The 21,082-nt window shown below is 48.9% G+C and overlaps 1 protein-coding gene across 6 annotated transcripts in view; it reads right to left on the minus strand.

Moving 5' to 3' along the window:
* BIRC6 (baculoviral IAP repeat containing 6) overlaps positions 1-21,082 on the minus strand; it is a 2,386,688-nt gene that overhangs the window by 741,290 nt on the left and 1,624,316 nt on the right. For all 6 annotated transcript variants that reach the window (XM_086926902.1, XM_086926900.1, XM_086926901.1 and 3 more), the window contains one exon: positions 16,562-17,342. In XM_086926902.1, coding sequence (XP_086783028.1) covers positions 16,562-17,342 — 781 coding nt within the window. The remainder of the gene's footprint in view (positions 1-16,561; positions 17,343-21,082) is intronic.

Consider the following 21,082-nt stretch of genomic DNA (forward strand, 5'->3'; position numbering starts at 1 on the left):
GGAAGAGTTTCTGATGGACCACATTGGTGCTTGCCCTGAGTTTGTTTCTAGTTTTACGCTGGCATTTGCGCTCTCTCTTACTGCATAATGGGGGAGCGCTGGGGGAACTTCCACTGTTGGAGCGGTCTGGGGCACTGGGCTATCTTTTGACCCGGTCACAAGTTGGTCTGGGCTGATTGTAGGCCCGGTTGAAGTCGATGATGGACCGTTGTCGTCGGTCAACTTTGGTTTTAATTGACCATGGTGGCTCTGCCTGTCCGACTCAGTTGGACCGGTGGTTGTTCCTGCTCTTGGTGCCACCCCTTTGTTCGTATTTGCGCTCTGCTTGACAAGGTCTTGGGTAAGGTGTTGCTGTTCTTGATGTGGGGGGGAGGAAGGTGTAGTGCGGACGTTTCCTCCCCTCATCAACTTCACTTCCCTTATGACGGTAGTCAAGCATTCTGGAAGCAGAGAGAGAGAGTCTATGATTGGGGAGCAGCAGCAGACTGATTGGGAAAGCTTTGTAGAGGCTTGTGCCCTTAAGATTAAATTGTTTAATTTATCTAAGTTGCTGTCGATCCCAGACCTGAATAATGCCAAGGTGTTTAGTAGGTCAACCTGCACCTCCAATTTTATAGAGTGGTAATTTAATGCGTTAACAGTTTGTTGGAGGGTCTGGAGGAGTTGCGGCCAGGCACTGGTTACTGTATGTTCTTCGGTGTTGGACTTTTCGTTTAAGGTGTGCCTGGGGGAATTTTGAGTGGTCTTGAAAAAGAGAGACAAGTCTGAGATGAGTTGATCATTCGAATCAGGCGGTTCTGGCTGATTTTGCAGTGAGTCCTTTGTTAATCCAGGTGGCGAAAATATCATATGCAAGGGGCTTAAGACTGGTGATACAGTTGGAATGATTGTAGTTGGTGATGCTGAGGGCGGCTGGCTGCTGTTAAGAGGCACAAGGTTGACTTGTCCGTGGATTTGCGCCGTCGTTGTTTGCCGGTGCAAAACCAATGAGGGCTCCATTGGAGTCGCCAGGCAGGTATCAGGGGGCTGTGTTGGAACTGAGCAAGCCTTTGTTGTGCACAGGATGCCCTCCAACTGGCTTTGCGATAAGTGAGATGATCCTTTGTCCTCTGCTGGGGACATGGAAAACTTGCCCGAAGGGGAGTGAGTGTATTGAAAATGTTTGCTATTTACGAAAGAGGTTTCGTCATTTCGCTGCTTCCTCGGCAAATTGTTGTGGGTGGATCCAAAGATGTAAACTTCTGATGGTTCTATCGCCTTTTTGGTTTCAAATGCCCAGTGTTGAGGAGAGGCCAATTGGATCGACCCTGATTGAGCCGGAGTTGTAGGTGTAGGTGTAATCACCTCCGGAGATTGAAGGCGTGATTGTGACAATGAAACAGTCTTTGCTGGCGTTTTTCTAAAATAATCCTGCAAGCTTAAGGGTTTTTGAGGTTTTGGTCTATGGTTTGCCACGTTTAATGCCTCGGCGACATCAGATTGATTGGATTTCCTTCGCTTTATTGGCGCCGTGTACTTCCTAACTTTTCCAGACCTCATATTCCGAGGTATGATTGGGGTATGGTTGAACTCTTCTGAGTACTCCCGGGACCAAGGCTCGACTGGACTAAGCCGAGCTTGCGGTGGCTCACAGTGGCTTTTTGTTGCAGCGTAGTTTTTAAAGTTTGGCCACCGTGCGTTGTAACTGTGCAATTATAGCCATATATATGTATAGCTAGTGGCACCCCCTGCTCACCTAATCCAACCTACTCTAGGCCCCCCCAACCTTGACCCCACCAGCTATCACCACCTCGCCCCTCCAACTCAAGCCAGAGGCCTGAGATCAACTAGGGTTTCGTGCTATACAGGCGCGATGTGGTCGCAGAGCGCTAAGTGCAAGCACGTCGGAGGGGGGGTTGGGGTGGAGCTGGCAGAGCCTGGCCGAGATGGTCGAGACCTGGGCGGGCTCTAGGATGAGGAGCAAGGGGAACAGCCCCAAAACTAGTGATTCCTAACGGCAGGCCAGGTGGCGGGCGAAGGGGTAGGGGATGGCTGAGGGCTGGGAGCGCAGGGAGTGGAGCCACCCGCCGAGAGCCCTAGGGGAGCACTGGGGGCTGCGAGAGGTACTCTAGGCAGAGAAAACTCGGGGGAGAGGTCTGAGCGCGAGGGGCTCCTTGTGCCAAGCAACTTGCGTGGTTCGGGGGGGGGGGGGGGGGGGGGGGGGGTGGAGCAAGAGAAAAAGCCGCCGGGAGGACCTACACACCAGAACCCGTCAACGACAGGAATGGCGATATTTGCCTCCCGGGCAGCCCCTATACCCCTGTGCCTCACACCCTCTCACGTGTGCTGGTTACGCGCTGCCACCTTACCGCGATTCAACCAATCTCCGATCTCCGAAAACTGCAAAACGTACAGCTGCCCAAGGACTTCGCAGTGCCCGGCTCCCTGCTCCCGGCTTTTTTCGGCTCTCGGCTCTCGAATGCCGCAGGTAACACCCCTTGCAATAGCTGGATGGTTTTGACATAGGCAAATCCTATGTCAAAACCATCCAGCTTTTGCAAGTGGGGTTACCTGCGTTTTTGGCCCCGTGCTAGGCGGCCATCTAGGGAAACCTACCAAACCCACACATTTCTGAAAAGTAGACACCAGGGGCTTCCAAGGAGGTATGGCTTGCCTGGATCCTCCAACGTACCTTTACCCAGAATCCCTTGCAAACCTCAACCATATCTAAAAAAAATCAGATTTTTCACACATTTCTGTGTGGGAAAGCGTGGCATCACTGGGAACACACAAATTTCCTCCCACCCAGCGTTCCCCCAGGTCTCCCGATAAAAATGGTACCTCACTTGCGTGGGTAGGCATAGTGGCTGCAAAAGGAAAAGGGCCAAATCGTACGGTGGAGACTTAAAACATATCTTTAGCAAAACTATTTTCTTTTTTTGGGGGAGGATCCTGAGTTTTTAGCCCGGGGCTTGGCGGCCATCTTTGGAAACTACCAAACCCAAACAGTTCTGAAAAGTAGACACCCGGGGGAGTCCAGGGAGGTATGGCATGCGTGGGTCCCCCAACGTTTTCTTACCCAGAATTCCTTGCAAACCTTAAAATTAGTTAAAAAACTACTTTTCCATATATTTTTTCGTGGGATCTCCGTGCCGACACAAATATCCTACCACCATGCGTTCCCATTGTTCCCCCGAGTAAAATGATACCTCACTTGTGTGGGTGGACCAAAGGCCTGTGACTAGGATGACCCTAAAACAGTAGAATTCTATGTGCTTCATTTGACAGCCCCAAAAACTACAATTTCTTAAAACTAAATTTTTGGCCTGTTCCGCTTTGGCCCACCCTAAGCGTGGAAGGGTATTCTCAGATGTGAGACCCTTGCTCATTGCACCATCAGGATTCAAGCAAACCGGGCCGAAGACGGCTGTAATGCCAGAAACCGGTCCCCGGGAGCTTGTTTCCTTCCCAGTGTAAGAATTGGCTTTTGTAGTTTGGTTTGCCCTGTTCCCATCATGCACTGGGACAGGAACAGACTAATTTGCATACAGCCAGGTTCTGAAACTGGGATGGTGCAGTGAGCTAAAAAACGGTGTTGGATCTAGCCCTGATCTCTTGACTGGGTGAGAGCTTTCTGCTTAATTCAGAGACTCTGTCCCTCACCACCCCTTGTTGTAAATGTTTCCTGTCGCAGGCACTAGGCAGACCCAGGCAATTGAGGTACCATTTTTTTCGGGAGACCTGGGGGAACGCTGGGTGAGTGGAAATTTGTTGATTCACGCAGATTCCAGAACTTTCCACCACAGAAATGTGAGGAAAATGCATTTTTGTTTGTCAATTTTGTTTAGCTTTGCAAGGGATTCTGGGTAACAGAACGTGGTGGGAGGCAGTTGAGTCACCCCATCCTAAATTCCCCTGGGTGTGTAGTTTGTCAAAAATGTATAGGTTTGCTAGGTTTCCCTAGGTGGCGGCAGAGCTAGGGTGCAAAAACTACAGCTAGGCACTTTGCCATAAAAGGGTCAATTTTTAACTGCAAAATTGAGGTGTGACCACATTGCATTTTGCGCCGTTTCCTGTCGTAGGCACAAGGCGGACCCACACAAGTGAGGTACCGTTTTTATCGGGAGACTTGGGGTAATTCAGATTTGTAAATCAACTGTTATTACCTATTGAGTTTTCATGCATTTCTCCCTTTCCAATGAAAGACATTGTGTAAAAAAAAATATTTTTGAAAAATGATCAATAATCTCATGCTAGTATGAGTATTCCCAATTTTGAAAATGTGCAAATATATACTGATTCTAAACTCTATAATTTGTACCCAATTCAGAAATACATAGGTGTCTTTCATACCGATTTATCCATGTATACATTTTCAAAGAATAAGTGCTCTATACCCAGTAAATAATAAAATACCATTGCAAGTAGCTGCTTAGTTTTTGGCTCTGGGTTCGTCGGGTTCTTGATGAAACTACAAGTCCTACATATCCCCACAACCAGGAAGGTCAAACGGATGTAACGGTATATTGCTTTCAAAGAACTGTCAAAATTACAAGAAGTTATAGGTGAAAACGTTGAGACAAAAGGCAGTTGTTTTTCAACTAATTTTCAATTATTCCAATATTTAACTGTTAGTTTCTATAAAGAAGCCTTCATGGATTTAGACAAATGAACCCTTTCTGAATTCAGAATTTTGTCTACTTTTGAAAATGTCCAGGATCCATTATTGCTATCAAACTCATTTCTACCATTAACTGGAAGGAGGTTGAAAGCTCTAAAAATAGCAAAAATAGGCTATGTCCCAGAAAAAATCCAAATCTGTGTGAAAAATGTTGGCTCGCTGACAAAAGACTGTCATTCCCTAAAAGCTGAGAAAATGGAGATTTCAGCCCCACAAACCCTTTTTTGATAACATTTGCAGGGAAAAACCCAGAGGCTTTCATTTGCAGCCCGTTTTTCCCATTTTTCTAAAAGAAACGAAAATTTCACTGTATTTTGCTTAATTTCTGGGACCCCTCCAAAGGAATCCACAAACCCTGGGCACCTTTAGAATCCACATGATGTTGGAAGAAAAGGACGCAAATTTGGCGTGGATACCTTATGTGGTCAAAAAGTTACAGGGGTCTAAGCGCACAATACCCCAAATCACCAAAAAAAGGCTTAGCACAGGAGGGGAAAAGGCCTAGCAGCGAAGGGGTTAAAAACAAAAATGAAAAAAAATACTGAGGAGCACATGGGGAGGAAGCAACGGGAGAGGAGAGGAAAGGAAAAGTAGCAGAGATGAACAGAGCAAAACAGAGGACAAAGGAAGAGTATGCAAGATAGAGTAACATGGAGTGTGGGAGCAGAACACATGCGATTGAGCAGCAGTGGAAGGTTGCAAGTCTGCCAATCAACAAGATCGTAAAGAGGCAATGTTCCAGGGGACGGAACTAGAAGTGAAGGTAAGCCATTAAATAAGCAGTAAGCAAATGAAAGGGAAAATAACTTTAACCAACGGTAAGCCAAGATGGTCGAAGCCCACAGTAAGTTTTTGATAAGCTCATAAAAGGTTTTTTGCAACCAGACAGCTTGCACTACCTAGTAGGCAAGACCTAAACGGTTACAGAAGGAGACAAAGTAAGCAATATGCTGACCAATTAAAAAATCAACACAAAAGTAAAGAAGCTAAACACATTGAATGCTAACAGAAAAAGCATCTGAATGCTAACAGAATAAGCATCACAATTTTTAAGAAGCGCAAAGCTTCATGTGATTTTGTGTCACGCCCAGATCCTAGGCACCATAGATAAATATTGAGTGTATTTGTGACGGACATCTGCTTCCTGTAGTCCTAGCACAGTTTAAATCCTGTGGTCTTTGGGAGAGGGCACTCTGGAGGTATTTCCACTGGCACATGCTTGAATTCATTGAAATTCAAGCATCTGTAAAGCGGACGGTTGGCAGAAGAGCTCTGAATCTACGTCTAAGGACATGAAAAGAAACTAACTGACGTCAGTGTACATGGGTGGGGAGTAAATGCGGCTTTGCACATTCACTTCCATGGTAGCGCAAGGTCCATGCAGAGTCTGAAAGTGGCACCAGTCTAGTACCTGTGCATATCCAGAGGACGGTGCAACAGGTACAAGGCAGGCTCTGACCAGAAAAGCTGTGAGTTTGACAACCTCCAAGCAACAATCTCTGGGTAAGCGCTTTTCCCTCCTTACAGGTCTCTAACTCCCAGTGGCCAACATTATTTCCCTACAGGGTCAACCCCTTACCGCTTCACTCCTGGAAGCATTGGCTGCAAAATCTAAGCTTAAGAGTGTTTACTTACGCCCCATCACACTTTGTACCTCATGCATATGTGTGATACCCGTGTTTTAGCGACACCACCCCCAATTATTTGCGATAATCACAATAATGGTACCACCAGTGCCATTACACTTTTGCCGACTGTAGTCTACCCACTGAGCACTGTAGATTCGGCATTCTATGTATATGACTATGTGGTGGAGACGCCTATTTGACTCTCCTCTTCTTACATGTTTTGTCTGTCTTCAATGTTGTCGGTAGAGGCATATATGAGAAGGGAATCCCCTCTCACACTTAGAGAAACACCTTAGTGAGTGTAACACATAGCCTGGATTACACTCCTTTTTATCCTGCACGACACTCTATTTTAAAAAGGTCCTGAGGAAAGCCAGATTTAGTTTAAGGCACTGGCTGTAACATGTCGACCAACTGATGAATGTAGGAGGTAGTAACTCGCCTCCCTTAAACATCCTCAAGCCTTATTTTAACCGCTGACGGGGGCCCAGTTATTAAAATTAAATTTACCCTCAGGTACTGGGACCCTCGCCAAGCCGTTTTAACTCACACTTAACTTTACACTTCACACTGCACTCTCAGTAAAATGCCAGCTTCTCTGTAATCAGGCGTCGCAGCACACCCGGGACACATTAGGTGTCACTGGGTGGGCCCGATGATGAAGCATGCCACCAACCAGGTTGGTGGGTGAGTGTTTCATGAACTCACCAACGAGGTGCCCATGACAAATCTAATTAGAGTCCTAACAATATTGGCCATATTTAAGCTAGTCTCTTTTGATAACACATATAAACTACGGGGACTCGGACTAGCTTTCTAGTCTTCTCTCTCTCTCTTGATACGCGCATACTTAGGCGCACAGCACCGAGAGTTCTAACCAGGACCATGGCGGAGAACCATGGCCTCACCTTCAGCGAGGGTGATGTGAGTGACATACTCGCAGACCCTTCCTTCCAAGCAGATTTCAATATTGCTAACTCCATAGCACAGACCACTGATTGGGAGACCTTAACCGAGAAAAAGCGTAATAGAATACGAACCATCCTCCATGGAGTGATCCTAGCCCAATACTTAAGAACCAACACAGCGTCAAGGGGCCTCATCGTTACTAATGCACCCAGGATTTTCCTAGATGACCTCACCTTCTGAAAAGACTGGGCCCAGATCGACTGGCACTGTACCAGGGACTGGATGGTACTGATCATCAAGACGGCCAAACGTCTCTCTGACGCCATCGTCATTGAGATCCAAGCAACAGAAAGCCATTTTAAAGCTACATTAACCGCATACAAAAAGAAACTCGATGATCAGAACAGAGAAAAGAACGAATACAAGGAGCATCTGACACAAGCAAAAATTAAGAAGTTTGACAAAGATCTTAAAAAATTTAGCTACGCTAAAACATACCCCTACTCTGAAGATGACTTCACCCCACCACCCAAGACCCCGAACGCTTCAGACTCATCGGCTGATAACAGTTCCACTTCCAGTGACTCAAGCACTGGCTCATACAAACGAGGCGGCAGAGGCCGACGTAGCCAACAGTGGCCTAACATGTGGCAAGGAGCCCAACAAGGACAATACTACGGAGCCCCCCATAATTTTGGCCCCATACAGAACCCGTATTTTGGATTCCCACCCATGTATCCCCCGGGACCAAAGCCACTCTTCCCGGGCAATCCCGGCCCCCACATTCCTTTTTTAGGACAGGGCCGAAGATCAAGAGGCAGGAGAAGACAAAACCAACAACAACCGCAGGTACACTGGGCCGAAGAGGAAAATCCAGTGAGCTCCAAAACCCGCCAGAAGACGAAAGACCAACTGGGCACCAGCAAACAATAACAGACTCAAATCAAACAACATTGGTATTCAACTTATCCAGCACGTTCTTGACACCCAAAGAACAAGCAGTACTGGAAAAAGGCCTAGCATTCGCCCCCACATCCAGACTTGACAAATTCAAGTTACACGTGGAACTGGCTGAGTTCTTCCGCAAGCTCAAACTCAAGGCCTTTTTTGAGAAATCGACAATGGACAACCAACCTACCAATGAGAACCCAAATGTCACAGGCCTAAGGACTAAATCCACCTTCAACCCGCCACCATCCACAGTGCCCCCTGAGATCAGCACTTTTGAGTTGGCAGTATACAACGACGTTGAAAATCTTAGTCCAACTAATCATTTCAACAACCTATCCAAAGATGAAAGAGACATCATCCAAAGTCTCAAGACCAATCCTTCAATCATAATTAAACCAGCTGACAAAGGGGGAGGTATTGTCCTTCTAGACAAAAAATATTATGACACTGAGTGCCGCAGACTGTTAAGCGACACCAGAAATTACAAAAGATTGGAACAAGATCCCACTGACACTCTTCAGAACACTATCCAGACACTAATAAAGAATGCCTGCGATGCTGAACATATTTCCAAGCAAGAAGCAGAGTACCTCTGCCCCCAGAAAGTCAAAATACCATACGTCTACACTGTACCCAAAGTACACAAGGGCAAAATCCCCCCACCAGGCAGACCCATAGTGTCTGGTATCAATTTGCTCTTAGAGCCCCTGTCACGCTACTGCGACTTTTTTCTCAATCCGCTAGTGCAACAAACGCCCAGCTATATGAAGGACATTAAACACTTACTACAAGTGATCAACAACATGGAGTTTAACACTGAGACCAAACTTCTTGTAGGGCTGGATATTGAGAGCCTCTATACCAGCCTACCCCAAGAAGCCACAATAAAAGTACTCAGGGACATCCTCAGGGAGTCGCCATGGCACTACCACACCCCCAGAGAATTCATCCTCCAATGCGCCACACTGGCATTAAAGGAAAATTACTTTGAATATGAGGGAACCCTCTACCTCCAGACCAATGGAACATCCAGGGGCAGCGTTTTCGCCCCAAGCGTAGCAGGTCTTTACGTCCACCAATTCGAACGCACGCACATTGCTGACAGCACAAACCCCTATGCCAACCACATCCTCGCATGGCGCCGTTATATTGACGACATCCTTGTGATATGGGAGGGTCCACAAACAACCCTGGATCAATTCCCCATCTGGCTCAACGGCAGGGACCCATACTTTAAGTTCACCAGCACTATCAGTGCAAACCAACTTGCTTTCCTGGACCTAAATATAACAGTCAAAGATGGCAGACTCACCACGACAACCTACTACAAACCCACGGCCAGAAACTCTTTCCTCCACTTCACAAGCTTCCACCCACGCCCGCTAAGGGGGAACCTTCCCTTCGGACAATTCTTACGTATACGCAGGAATTGCAGTGATATAGCAGACTATAAAAAACAGTCCACTGAACTATCCAAGAAACTGGAGGCCCGGGGCTACCCACCAGCCATCATCTCCAAAACCAGGAAGAGGGCTAGGAACCAGAATAGAGAGGCCCTCCTTGAAACCACAGATAAAGAGGAGCAGGAACAACCCATCACCTGTGTCACTACGTACAACACAGCCTCCAATGAGGTAGCCAAACTCATTAAGAAGAACTGGAAGATCTTGAATTCTGGCCAGAGGCAGTGGGACATACCGCGTTTGGCTTACAAGAGAAGCAATAACTTGAAGGACCAACTAGTTAAAACCCGTCCTAAAACGCATAACACACAAGAACCGAACAACATTCTAAAAGCATGGGGACTACCAAAAGTAACTGGACACTACCCGTGCAATGATTGCAGTGTGTGTCACTTAACCACCCACACCAAAACTCTAACCCTAGAACCTAACAAGGTGTGGACACAACGGAGCCACACCAACTGTAATTCACGTAATGTGATTTACCTTCTCACCTGCTCCTGCGGTCTCCGCTATATCAGCATGACCACCCGCAAAATACGCACTAGGGTCACTGAGCACAGAAGCACCATTAGGTGTAAGAAAAACATCAGTAAATTAACCAACCACTTCATCACCCATGGCCATAGCCCCAATGACCTCACATGGACAGTCATCGAACAAATCCCTGAGCAGGCATTAGACAATGAAAGAAGACTGATGAGCAAAGAACAGCGTTGGATCTATCGCCTTTCCTCACACATCAATGGCCTGAACGATGCGATCCCTTTGAACTCAGTCACATGCTGACGTAAACCTCTATACAGAGGTCTTTACTAGTACCCATTCAACCCAGTTGACCTATGAACTCCAACTCAACTGAGGCTACCACCCCTAATCGTGCCCAACCCATATCGGGTTGTGACTAGTTGCCATACCCAGCCATAGTCTCCCGCTCCAACAGCAACCTGTGATGATGCATTACACTATGTCCGAGCTTGAAACTCCATGCCCACACTATTGATAGTGGCAGATTGCATACTTCAACAGAACACATACTCTACCGTGTTAGACCCGCAGACGCACCTGCACTAATAACTAGTGTCTCACCCCCGCTCATGAGCAATAGACACAAGCAGCACCACACATGTGCTAGAGACTAGTGTCTTTCCACCAACTAGTGTCTAACCCCCGCTCATGCGCAATAGACACAAGCAGCACCGCTCATGTGCTAGAGACTAGTGTCTTTCCACCGCCCATGAGCAGACAGCTAGGAACACGCCCGGGGTAGTCTTTCTACTCTTACTCCCAGCTACAGGTGCAGATAGTTAATCCAATTAACAAGCATATAAAAACGAACAAAAAACTCCAGCTCTTTCTACCGGAGTACGAGGACGGTGCAACAGGTACAAGGCAGGCTCTGACCAGAAAAGCTGTGAGTATGACAACCTCCAAGCAACAATCTCTGGGTAAGCGCTTTTCCCTCCTTACAGGTCTCTAACTCCCAGTGGCCAACATTAATTCCCTACAGGGTCAACCCCTTACCGCTTCACTCCTGGAAGCATTGGCTGCAAAATCTAAGCGTAAGAGTGTTTACTTACGCCCCATCACACTTTGTATCTCAAGCATATGTGTGATACCCGTGTTTTAGCGACACCACCCCCAATTATTTGCGATAATCACAATAATGGTACCACCAGTGCCATTACATTTTTGCCGACTGTAGTCTACCCACTGAGTACTGTAGATTCGGCATTCTATGTATATGACTATGTGGCGAAGACACCTATTTGACTCTCCTCTTCTTACATGTTTTGTCTATGTCTTCAATGTTGTCTGTACAGGCATATATGAGAAGGGAATCCCCTCTCACACTTAGAGAAACACCTTAGTGAGTGTAACACATAGCCTGGATTACACTCCTTTTTATCCTGCACTACACTATATTTTAAAAAGGTCCTGTGGAAAGCCAGATTTAGTTTAAGGCACTGGCTGAAACATGTCGACTAACTGATGTAGGAGGTAGTAACTCGCCTCCCTTAAACATCCCCAAGCCTTATTTTAACCGCTGACGGGGGCCCAGTTATTAAAATTTAATTTACCCTCGGGTACTGGGATCCTCGCCAAGCCGTTTTAACTCACACTTCACTTTACACCTCACACTGCACTTTCAGTAAAATACCAGCTCCGCTGTAATCAGGCGTCGCAGCACACCCGGGACACATTAGGTGTCACTGGGTGGGCCCGATAATGAAGCATGCCACCAACCAGGTTGGTGGGTGAGGGCTTCATCAACTCACCAACGAGGTGCCCAAGACAAATCTAATCAGAGTCCTAACAATATTGGTCATATTTAAGCTAGTCTCTTTTGATAACACATAAGTGACATGCTCCCTTTCAATATCTTAGAGAAAATATGAGGAAGCAGATCTTCCGTTCTACACTTAGATACCGTGCCAAGAATATTTTTCCTGTGGTGGAAGAAATGTACTGCTCTTTCTAACAGCCACAGTGGAAGGCTCTGCATTCCCACTAAAGCTCGGATTACTTACTTCTTACCTCAAAGGTGGCTGCTATTAATGCTGGTACAATAGGGAAGCAGCAGCTCTGCAGGATGCGTTTGGAGATGTAGCATATGACAGGAACACAATGATCATATCAGTAGAGAAATTCAACTACCTTCCCAAAGCTGCTATTATCATTACCAACAAGTATGATAATAATGGGGGTTCTGTCATCTTCAGATCCTACTTTAAGTACAAGTTACTTACCTTCGGTAACAATGTATCTGGTAGAGACGATTCTAGCCACAGATTCCTTAACATAGAATTATCCCCAGGCATGAGACTGGATCCAGAAAATGTTCTTTGACACAGCATCTCTGAGCGCCGGGGGCGGTACCACGTGACTCTGCCATGACGTCGTTCCCGAGCGTGACGTCAGCGAGGTCACATAAGCCCCACCCGGCGCGCTGATGTCAGTTTTCTTCAGAGAACTTTTCTGCGCCACAACGCAGAGCCATCACAACAAAAACTGTGGAGAGTACGGGAACAGTGTGCTAAAAAGCAGTGAAAATAGAAAAGGGAGTAAACAAAAGGAGAGGAAAAGTACCATTTGCAAAAATTCTAGGCACTAAGCTACTGAAAGCCATAGCAGGGAAAGAGCAGATCACCGCTCTGAGGAGCAACCTTGCAAGCTAAGGCGACATCCTCCCTGGAGGCAGAAAAACATGTGAGGAACATCTTAGCAGACTAAGAGTGTCTGCAATCACAATCCACAACAGTGAAAAGTAACAAGTCCAGAACAGATGAGTAACTTCAAATTACCCCAAGAAAACACCATCAAGGAAAGCTGTATCCCCTGGAAGGAGCTAAAAGCTGAGGTATAGCCAATAGACCCCACTCAGAGGACTGCAGAGGAGTCAGAAACCCCAAGCACTTAAAAGGGAAGAAGAGTAAAAGTAGGCCCCCACACCAGAAAGAACCAGGGTGTAGGGATGCAGAAGTACACATGAACTAACTAACCTTGTACTAGGAAGGAGGGGGTGGATAATCAAACAGAACGAAGCATCCCGTCAGGGAGGAAGTGAAGAGGACACTCGCAGGAGACAAGCCACCCGGAAGGGGTGAGTGCAGAAAACCAAGCTGAAGGTCCTCGCAGAACGGGGAGGAAGGGTGGGTCGTGAAGGTATCTGTGGCTAGAATCGTCTCTACCAGACACATCGTTACAAAGTTAATAACTTGTACATCTGATAGAGACTACTATCTGCAGATTCTTTAACGTAGAATAGATACCCTAGCCATACCCAGAGGGGAGGAGGGCCTGCGAGAGAACCTCCCCAGTTAGGAAGAAACACAGGGCCCCTGCAGGGGCTGTGTCAGGGGGACAAGAAGGGCAGCCCAGCCCCACCCAAGCAGAAGTAAGCAAGGACGAGGCGAGGGGAGGCCAGGACACCCCAATTCCATCCAAGGTAACAGGAGCCTCCACCAGAAGCCCCGTTGGGACAGACAATGGCAGAGGAGTACTGAGGAAGAAAGTTACCCCAAACTCCAAGGAGAAGAGTTAGAAATGGGGCAAGGCCCTCCACAGGAGAACACCCAAGTGAAGGGGACAGCTGAACCGGCCCTAGTCTTGAGTCAGCGGGCAAGGAAAGAACTGTTCCACAGTCAAGAAAGGCAGGCGAGAGAAGACTGACGCAGTCGCGCAAAGCTCCAGCAGAACAAAAGGCAAATGCACAAGGGCACACACCAAGGCCCCCAGCTGTGGACCAAAAGAGCAGGCGTGCACAGTCGAGCACCCAACAAAGCCGAACGCAAGACGAAGGCAAAGGTCATGGAAATCCAGAACAACCCCTAAAGGGAGGCTGTTCCAGACAAAACCGACCAACGAAAAGAAGTGGTGGGACCAGCCAGAAGAGAGGAGGTACGTAGGACGGACAAAGCCGTCCACAACACAGGAAAAAAGGGCAGGGAATACAATCCCCCCTGGGACACCAGACAGAGGACCAGGCCGAAACGTCGGACAAAAAAGGGCGGAAACACCACAGCACGCCGCCGCAGGCAGCATGCCAAAGCTGGTCCAGTGATGTAGCGGATACTGAAAAGGACAGAACCTGGAGCAGCGCAAGCTACGCCCAGACAAGAGCAAAGAAACCGCAACAGCAGAATACAGAAACACCAGGAAAGGCCAGGAACCCGCAAGGGGAGTCCACAACTACGAAAAAATCCCACAGCAGAGAACAAGAACATAATGACCTGTGGCTAGAACCACAAACGGCTTTACCAATCAGCCAAAAAATTGCCAAAGGACTGAACCAGCAGCCAACAGGAGAGAGGTCCAAGCTAGGGTCCCCGAAGGCACGGCAAACAACACAGAAAATACAGGCGGCTACTCAAAACACCAGACTCTAGGAAGAAGGTGGGTTAACACCTCCCACCAAGCCCCGGAGGATCAACAAGCCAAGCTTACAGAGGGGGAGGAGGACGGAGCCCCGCAAGGAGACGCTGAATGGCAGAGTCTGCATGGTTGTTAAACAAAAGAACTCCATCAAAGGGCAGGTCAACCAGACGAGTCGAGGACCAGAAGCCGGCACGGCACCGTGGAGTCCGCCACAAGCGCCGCGTGACGCCAGGCGGCGCCAGAGAGGACATAGGCGGTGCCACGTCAACCTCCACCACCACGTGCTCCCTAGGAAAATGGGGCAGAGGCGGAGCCGGTTCGGCTAAGGAACAGGCCCGAAAAGGCGCCGGTTCGCCTCACACAAGGCAGCCGCCTTCGTAGAGGATCAAGACGGGCTCGGGAAAGCACCCCAAGCCCCGGCCTCCACCCGTGGCACCGTCTGGACCGGGGAGGAAAGCCTCCGGTGCCGGATCAGCCTCTGGCGAGGCAGCCGCCTGCACAGAGGACCGAGGGGGACTCAGGGACGAGCCCCGAGTCCCGGCGATCTCCTGCGACGCCACAGGGATCCCCGTAGGGATTTGCGGCAGGGACGCCATGGGCCCAAGAGGGGAGCCACGCAGGACCCCGCCTCGACGACACCACCCTCCTACAACCTGAAGCTGAACAAGTCAGCGCCGTGGATGACGCCGCCGGCGACGCAGCGGAAGGCCCTGTGCGAGGCACGGGATCTGCAGACGTCTCAGGAAGAGGAGGAGGGGCCAAAGAAGCCTGCAGAGCTGCAGCATAGGCTTTCATATGGGCCCTAGTCGCCCCAACGCCAGGGAATGGTGGGTAGGGTGGCGACAGGCGAGGGCGCACATCCCGAGGGGAACCCGGGCCATCCGCCGAAAGAGGATAAGGCCTCGGAGACAAGCTGCAAAACCTACCAGCTGGCGAGAGACGCCCCTGGGGCCATGGCGCAGGGCGATGCCGCAGACGGAATCAGCGGTTCCTGGCTTCCGAGGTAGGGGACGGACGAAGGGACAACACCGACCTGGACAAGCGAGCAAACAGCAATTTCATCCGGTGCTCCCGCCGGGACTTCGGTTTGAGGTGCTGACAAGCTTCACAGTTCATAAAGTCATGGTGCTCACCCAAACACCACATACAGATAGGGTGAGGGTCCGTCGCCGACATCTGACGTGCACAATCAGTACACGTCTTGAAGCCCGAAGGCATTCGTACACTGTTCCTTAATGCAAAGCGTGAAAAGAAGGCCTGAAAACAGGCCTGGACACGATCCGGATCCGCGTTGCACGCAGAAAAGAGAATAACTGACGTCAGCGTGCCGGGGTGGGGCTTATGGGACCTCGCTGACAACACGCCCGCAGACGACATCAGGGCGGAGTCACGTGGTACCGCCCCCGGTGCTGAGAGATGCTGTGGCAAAGAAAATTTTCCGGATCCAGTCTCACGCCTGGGGATAATTCTACGTTAAGGAATCTGCGGTTAGTAGTCTCTATCAGATACACAGTTACTTACAGGGGTGGAAGCCTTGGAAAAAGTCAATTTACAAAGCAATATTTTTAGAGGAAATGTATGCTCTCAGGCAAATACTACCAGGAAGTAGGGAAAGAAACTTTGTTTCACTGTGGCACTTGCTGACAATGCTTCATGTCAATGTATATCTGGGAGTGCCCTTTTTCTTTTATTAAAAAAAAGTTAATAATTCACCATCTCGAACTCTCTGCCATAACCCCATTCCCAGCTACCAATGGTGGAAAGTACCGCATCACTGAAATGGAGATCTAGAATGTGAAGCAAATGACATTAAATGGGAGGTCACAGCAAAATTGGTGACAACAAAAATGTAAATATATGGAAATACATTAACTATAATTCAGTAACCCATGCCATTGAAGAAAAAACATATATATCCAAACTGGTTCAATTAGCTTAAAATGTCACTTTATTTACCAGAGTGCTGAAGTCCCAGAGTAGCCTTTATCTTTTTCAGCTAAAGCATAAAATCCACATTGATATCATATGCACATAAAATCAGTAAAAATACACTATTAAATTTTGTATCATACCTGCGCCATGAGTCTCTGGTTTCCAGGGTGACAAGATATGCACTGCAGGAAGAATGCCACTGATGCATTTTCAACTGCAGTTCTTTGTTGAGTAGTCAGTCCTGTTCCCACAGTGGCAGAAAACAACGTGGATCTTCCAGTGGCCTGCTGTACTCCAGCAGCATATGCCCCGGAGCAAGCACCTGAATGGCATAATAGAAACAGGAGTGCTGTCCAGAGCGGAGTTACTTCAGAGCTGCCTAACCAATCCTTCATGGTATGGCTACTTCCAACTTCTGTTAAAAATCTAAGGACAGGTGCAACAAGGTCAGCTGTGATGGGCATTTTATTAAAGTGCTGAGGGACATGATGTCTCTTGAGTTTTTCTTGGTTGTTGTCGGTAGAGAGAGCAGTGCAGTCCGAACTAGAAATGTGGTTAAAACAGTAACTAACCAAACTCCTCACAAGCAAGGAGGGTATACTAGAGTCCAGAAGTTGCTTGATTGCTTCTGGGGATTGAGATGAGGCAGCCAAAGTGGCCAACTGAGACTCATTTAGTGCAAGAGGGGCTTGTGCATTTTTAGAGTCATCAGTCAGGGATGCATTGAGATCCTCCTTTTTACTGTCATCTGTCATGGACAGTCCATGCTGACTTTGCATCGGGGGAGGCGTAATACCCATCCAGCCCATTAATAAAGAAAAATAGTTAGGATGAATGTGGCACATGGAACACAGCAGGCTGTCAACAGCTTTCTTCAAAACCAAGTTGCAGGGGAGTGACATAGACCATTTGTACAGGGACCTAGAAATAGAAAACGTAAGTTTAACTTATTTTAATATTAACCAACAACTTTTCAATAGGAAAAAACACAAAACCGACACAGATATTGAATACATATTAAAGAGAGGCCTCATTAACCCCTACAAATAAACTAGTTTGCATTAAAACAGTTTAAACTAACAGAACAATGTTATTCATTGTAACAAATGTATTTATAGCGGGCCATTTTTGGGCACCTTTTACTTTTAGGCAGAATTTACAGCCTTCCACAAAACTCAGCTATATCTTTCTCTATAACAACATATATACATGCACACACACACATTATATATATATATATGCTTACATCCACACAGTAAGTAAATATGTAGATATGCAGTGTACAATTATATTTATTATCACTGATGTGTGGGAGGGCCAAGATTCAAGGATGTGGAGGGGTGTCATTACCCACTCAAAGCTTTGCAACTCATGAGACACAGCCCCTTCCCACACTCAACAATGATAATGCACAAGTTACTATTTGTGTAACGATATATCTGTAAGAGACATTAGTTAGTGATAGATTCCTTACCTTAGAATATCCCCAGGCGTCAGACTGGATCCGGAAATTTTTGCGTAGCAATACCCCTGCGCGTCAGTAGGCGTCGTCTGTGGCTCCGCGTCCGTCGTCGGCGTCGTTTGCGCCGGAATGACGTCGTCAGAGTACTTAGACGCCGCCAATGCGCACTGACGTCAGTTCTGATACACAGCTTTTCCGCGCCAGATACGCAGAGCCATGATAGAACCAACACTGGTTCCATGAAACTAGGGCCCTGAAAGGGGATGACCTTAACCCTAGATATCGGTTCGCAGAACGGGGAGGATGGGTGGGTCGGTAAGGAATCTATCACTAACTAATGTCTCTTACAGATATATTGTTACACAGGTAGTAACTTGTGCATCTGAAAGAGACACGTTAGCGATAGATTCCTTACCTTAGAATAGATACCCCAGCAATACCAACCCCGGTGGTGGGTTTGCAAACCAATAATCACACCAGAAAGTCCTGGAGGACGGAACGGTCAAAGAAGCCATCCCTCCGGACTTGGCTGTCCAGGCAGTAGTGTCCTGCGAACGTGTGCAGCGAGGCCCACGTAGCTGCCTGGCAAATATCCTGTAAGGGTACTCCTCGGCCCAAGGCAGTAGTTGTTGCTGTGGCTCGAGTGGAATGAGCCCGCAATCCAGCAGGGGGCTCCTTTTTGGCCATGGAGTAACATGCCTGAATACACAAGATGATCCACCGCGAAATGGTCCGCTTGTGTACCGCCTTTCCCTTCTTCGCGCCCACGTAACCAACAAAGAGTTGGTCATCCACCCGGAACTGGCGTGTGCGATCTAGGTAATAAGAGAACGCACGTTTTGGGTCCAGACGGTGGAGCCTCTCTTCCTCTTTCGAGGGATGCGGAGGCGGAAAGAAGGTGGTCAAGGTAATGGACTGCCCTATGTGGAAGGCCGTGACAAAAGTGGGCAGAAAGGAAGGTCTTGTACGTAACACAACCACGTGCGGATGAACAGAGAGGAAAGGTGGAGTAGAAGAAAGAGCCTGGAGCTCATTCACTCTCCTGGCAGAGGTGATGGCAACCAGGAAAGCAGCCTTCAGTGTAAGAAGACGTAGAGGACAGTTATGGAGCGGCTCAAAGGGAGCACACATTAGATAAGTGAGTACAAGATTCAAGTCCCACTGGGGCATCACAAAGGGAACAGGAGAGAACATGTTGTGATGCCCTTCAGAAACCTATTTACAATGGGGGACTTGAACAAGGAAGGCTGATCAGGTAGCCGTAAGAAGGCGGAAAGAGCAGAAAGCTACCCCTTAAGAGTGCCCAGAGCAGAGCCCTGCTGGGCAAGGGAAAGAAGGAAGAGTAGAACTTCAGAAAGGGGTGCAGAGAGAGGGTCCACAGCCTTTGCTGTGCACCATGCCACAAATCTGTTCCACCTGCAGGCGTATCCCGACTTTGTGGAGGGACGCTTGGCTGCCAGAATGATATCACAGACTTTGGGAGGCAAGTCAAATGGCCTCAACTGCCGCCGCTCAATCTCCAAGCTTGTAGGTGGAGACTGGACAGGTTCGGATGGAGGACCGCCCCCTGCTGCTGCGACAGAAGGTCCTTCCGAAGAGGCAGACGAATCAGGGGATCGACTGACATGCTGAGTAGCTCGGGATACCAGTATCTTCGTGCCCAGTCCGGAGCCACAAGGATAACCTGGGCCCGGTCGCGCCTGATCTTCCTCAGCACTCTGGGCAGAAGTGGTATAGGCGGAAAGGCGTACAATAGACTGCAACTCCACTCGCGACGAAAAGTGTCTCCGAGCGAGTGCCGCCTTGGAAATTCCAACGCGCAGAACTGATGACATGCGCGTTCTCTTCTGTGGCGAATAGATCTAACCAAGGCTCTCCCCATTGCTGAAAGAGGCCTTGTGCCACGTCCGAGTTCAGACGCCATTCGTGATCCATCACGCACCGACGGCTGAGTTCGTCCGCTCTGGCATTCAGAGAGCCTGCCAGGTGTTGAACCACCAGGGTCACACCCTGATGTTCCAGCCACTGCCAGAGGCGCAGAGCCTCCTGGCATAGGGTCCACGACCCCACCCCGCCCTGTTTGTTGCAGTACCACATGGTGGTGGTGTTGTCCGTGAACACCTGCACTACACTCCCCCGGACAGAGGGGAGGAATGCCTTCAGTGCTAGACGAATCGCCCGCAGCTCCAAAAGGTTGATATGGAGCCGGGACTCCGCCGGAGACCAGAGGCCTCTGATCTCCGCCTCTCCCATGTGGCCTTCAAAGCCCGGGAGGGACGCGTCCGTCACAACTACGTGCTCCGGGTGGGGTAGGGAGAGGGATCTGCCACTGACCCAGTCGCGGTCCGTGAGCCACCACTGCAGTTGTCTCGCAGTGCCCTCCGAGATCAAGACATGATCGGACAGGTTGCCCTGATGCTGGGCCCACTGAAACTTCAGGTCCCACTGCAGAGCCCGCATCCGCCACCTGGCGTGATGCTCCAGAAGGATGCAGCAGGCCATAAGCCCCAGAAGCCGCAGCGTCAACCTGACCGAGACTCGGGATAACGGCTGAAAGATGGGAATCGGAGCTTGTATATCCCGAACCCGCTGTTCGAGAGGGTAGAAAATGGTTGCTGCCACCACAGACACAAGTCTGACCTCCTGTTGCTGGGAGTCCTTCCAGTGAGGGAGGCTTGGACAAAGGGTTTCCTGCCTTGGGAGGTGCTAGCACCACCCCAGACAGGATTTTGTGTATTAGGTAGGACAGGGCTGAAAGGAATGAGACATGCCTGGGGCACACAAGGTGTCCCTGTGCATACACCGGTCTAAACCAGTTCCTGGGGCACTCCAGCCCCAGAGCTGGCGCAAGACCGGACAAAGGATAGGGGGTGTAACCACCCCCCTTCCTGGTCCCACCCAGAGGAGGGACCTAGTCGTAGTGCAGCCCCCTTTAGCCGGATAAAGGTAGGAGCTGGTCCCATTCCAAATTAGATTATCCTGAACAACTTTACAAGAAGAAACTCTGGACTTCGACGTTCTGCTCCACAGAAGACTGAAGAAATCTCTCTTGTGGGCAAGGAGTGTCCACCCTGCACAAGCAGGCACCATCAGCATCCAGCGGCTTCCCTTTGTCGTCTTCCTGCAAGGATCCAGACTTCAGAGCCCGACGAGAGCCGGATTCCCAGACCTCTCCGACCTCTACCTACATCTGAAGCTC

This window comes from Lissotriton vulgaris, chromosome 6 (genome assembly GCF_964263255.1).
Source record: "Lissotriton vulgaris chromosome 6, aLisVul1.2, whole genome shotgun sequence".
NCBI classification, from domain to species: domain Eukaryota; kingdom Metazoa; phylum Chordata; class Amphibia; order Caudata; family Salamandridae; genus Lissotriton; species Lissotriton vulgaris.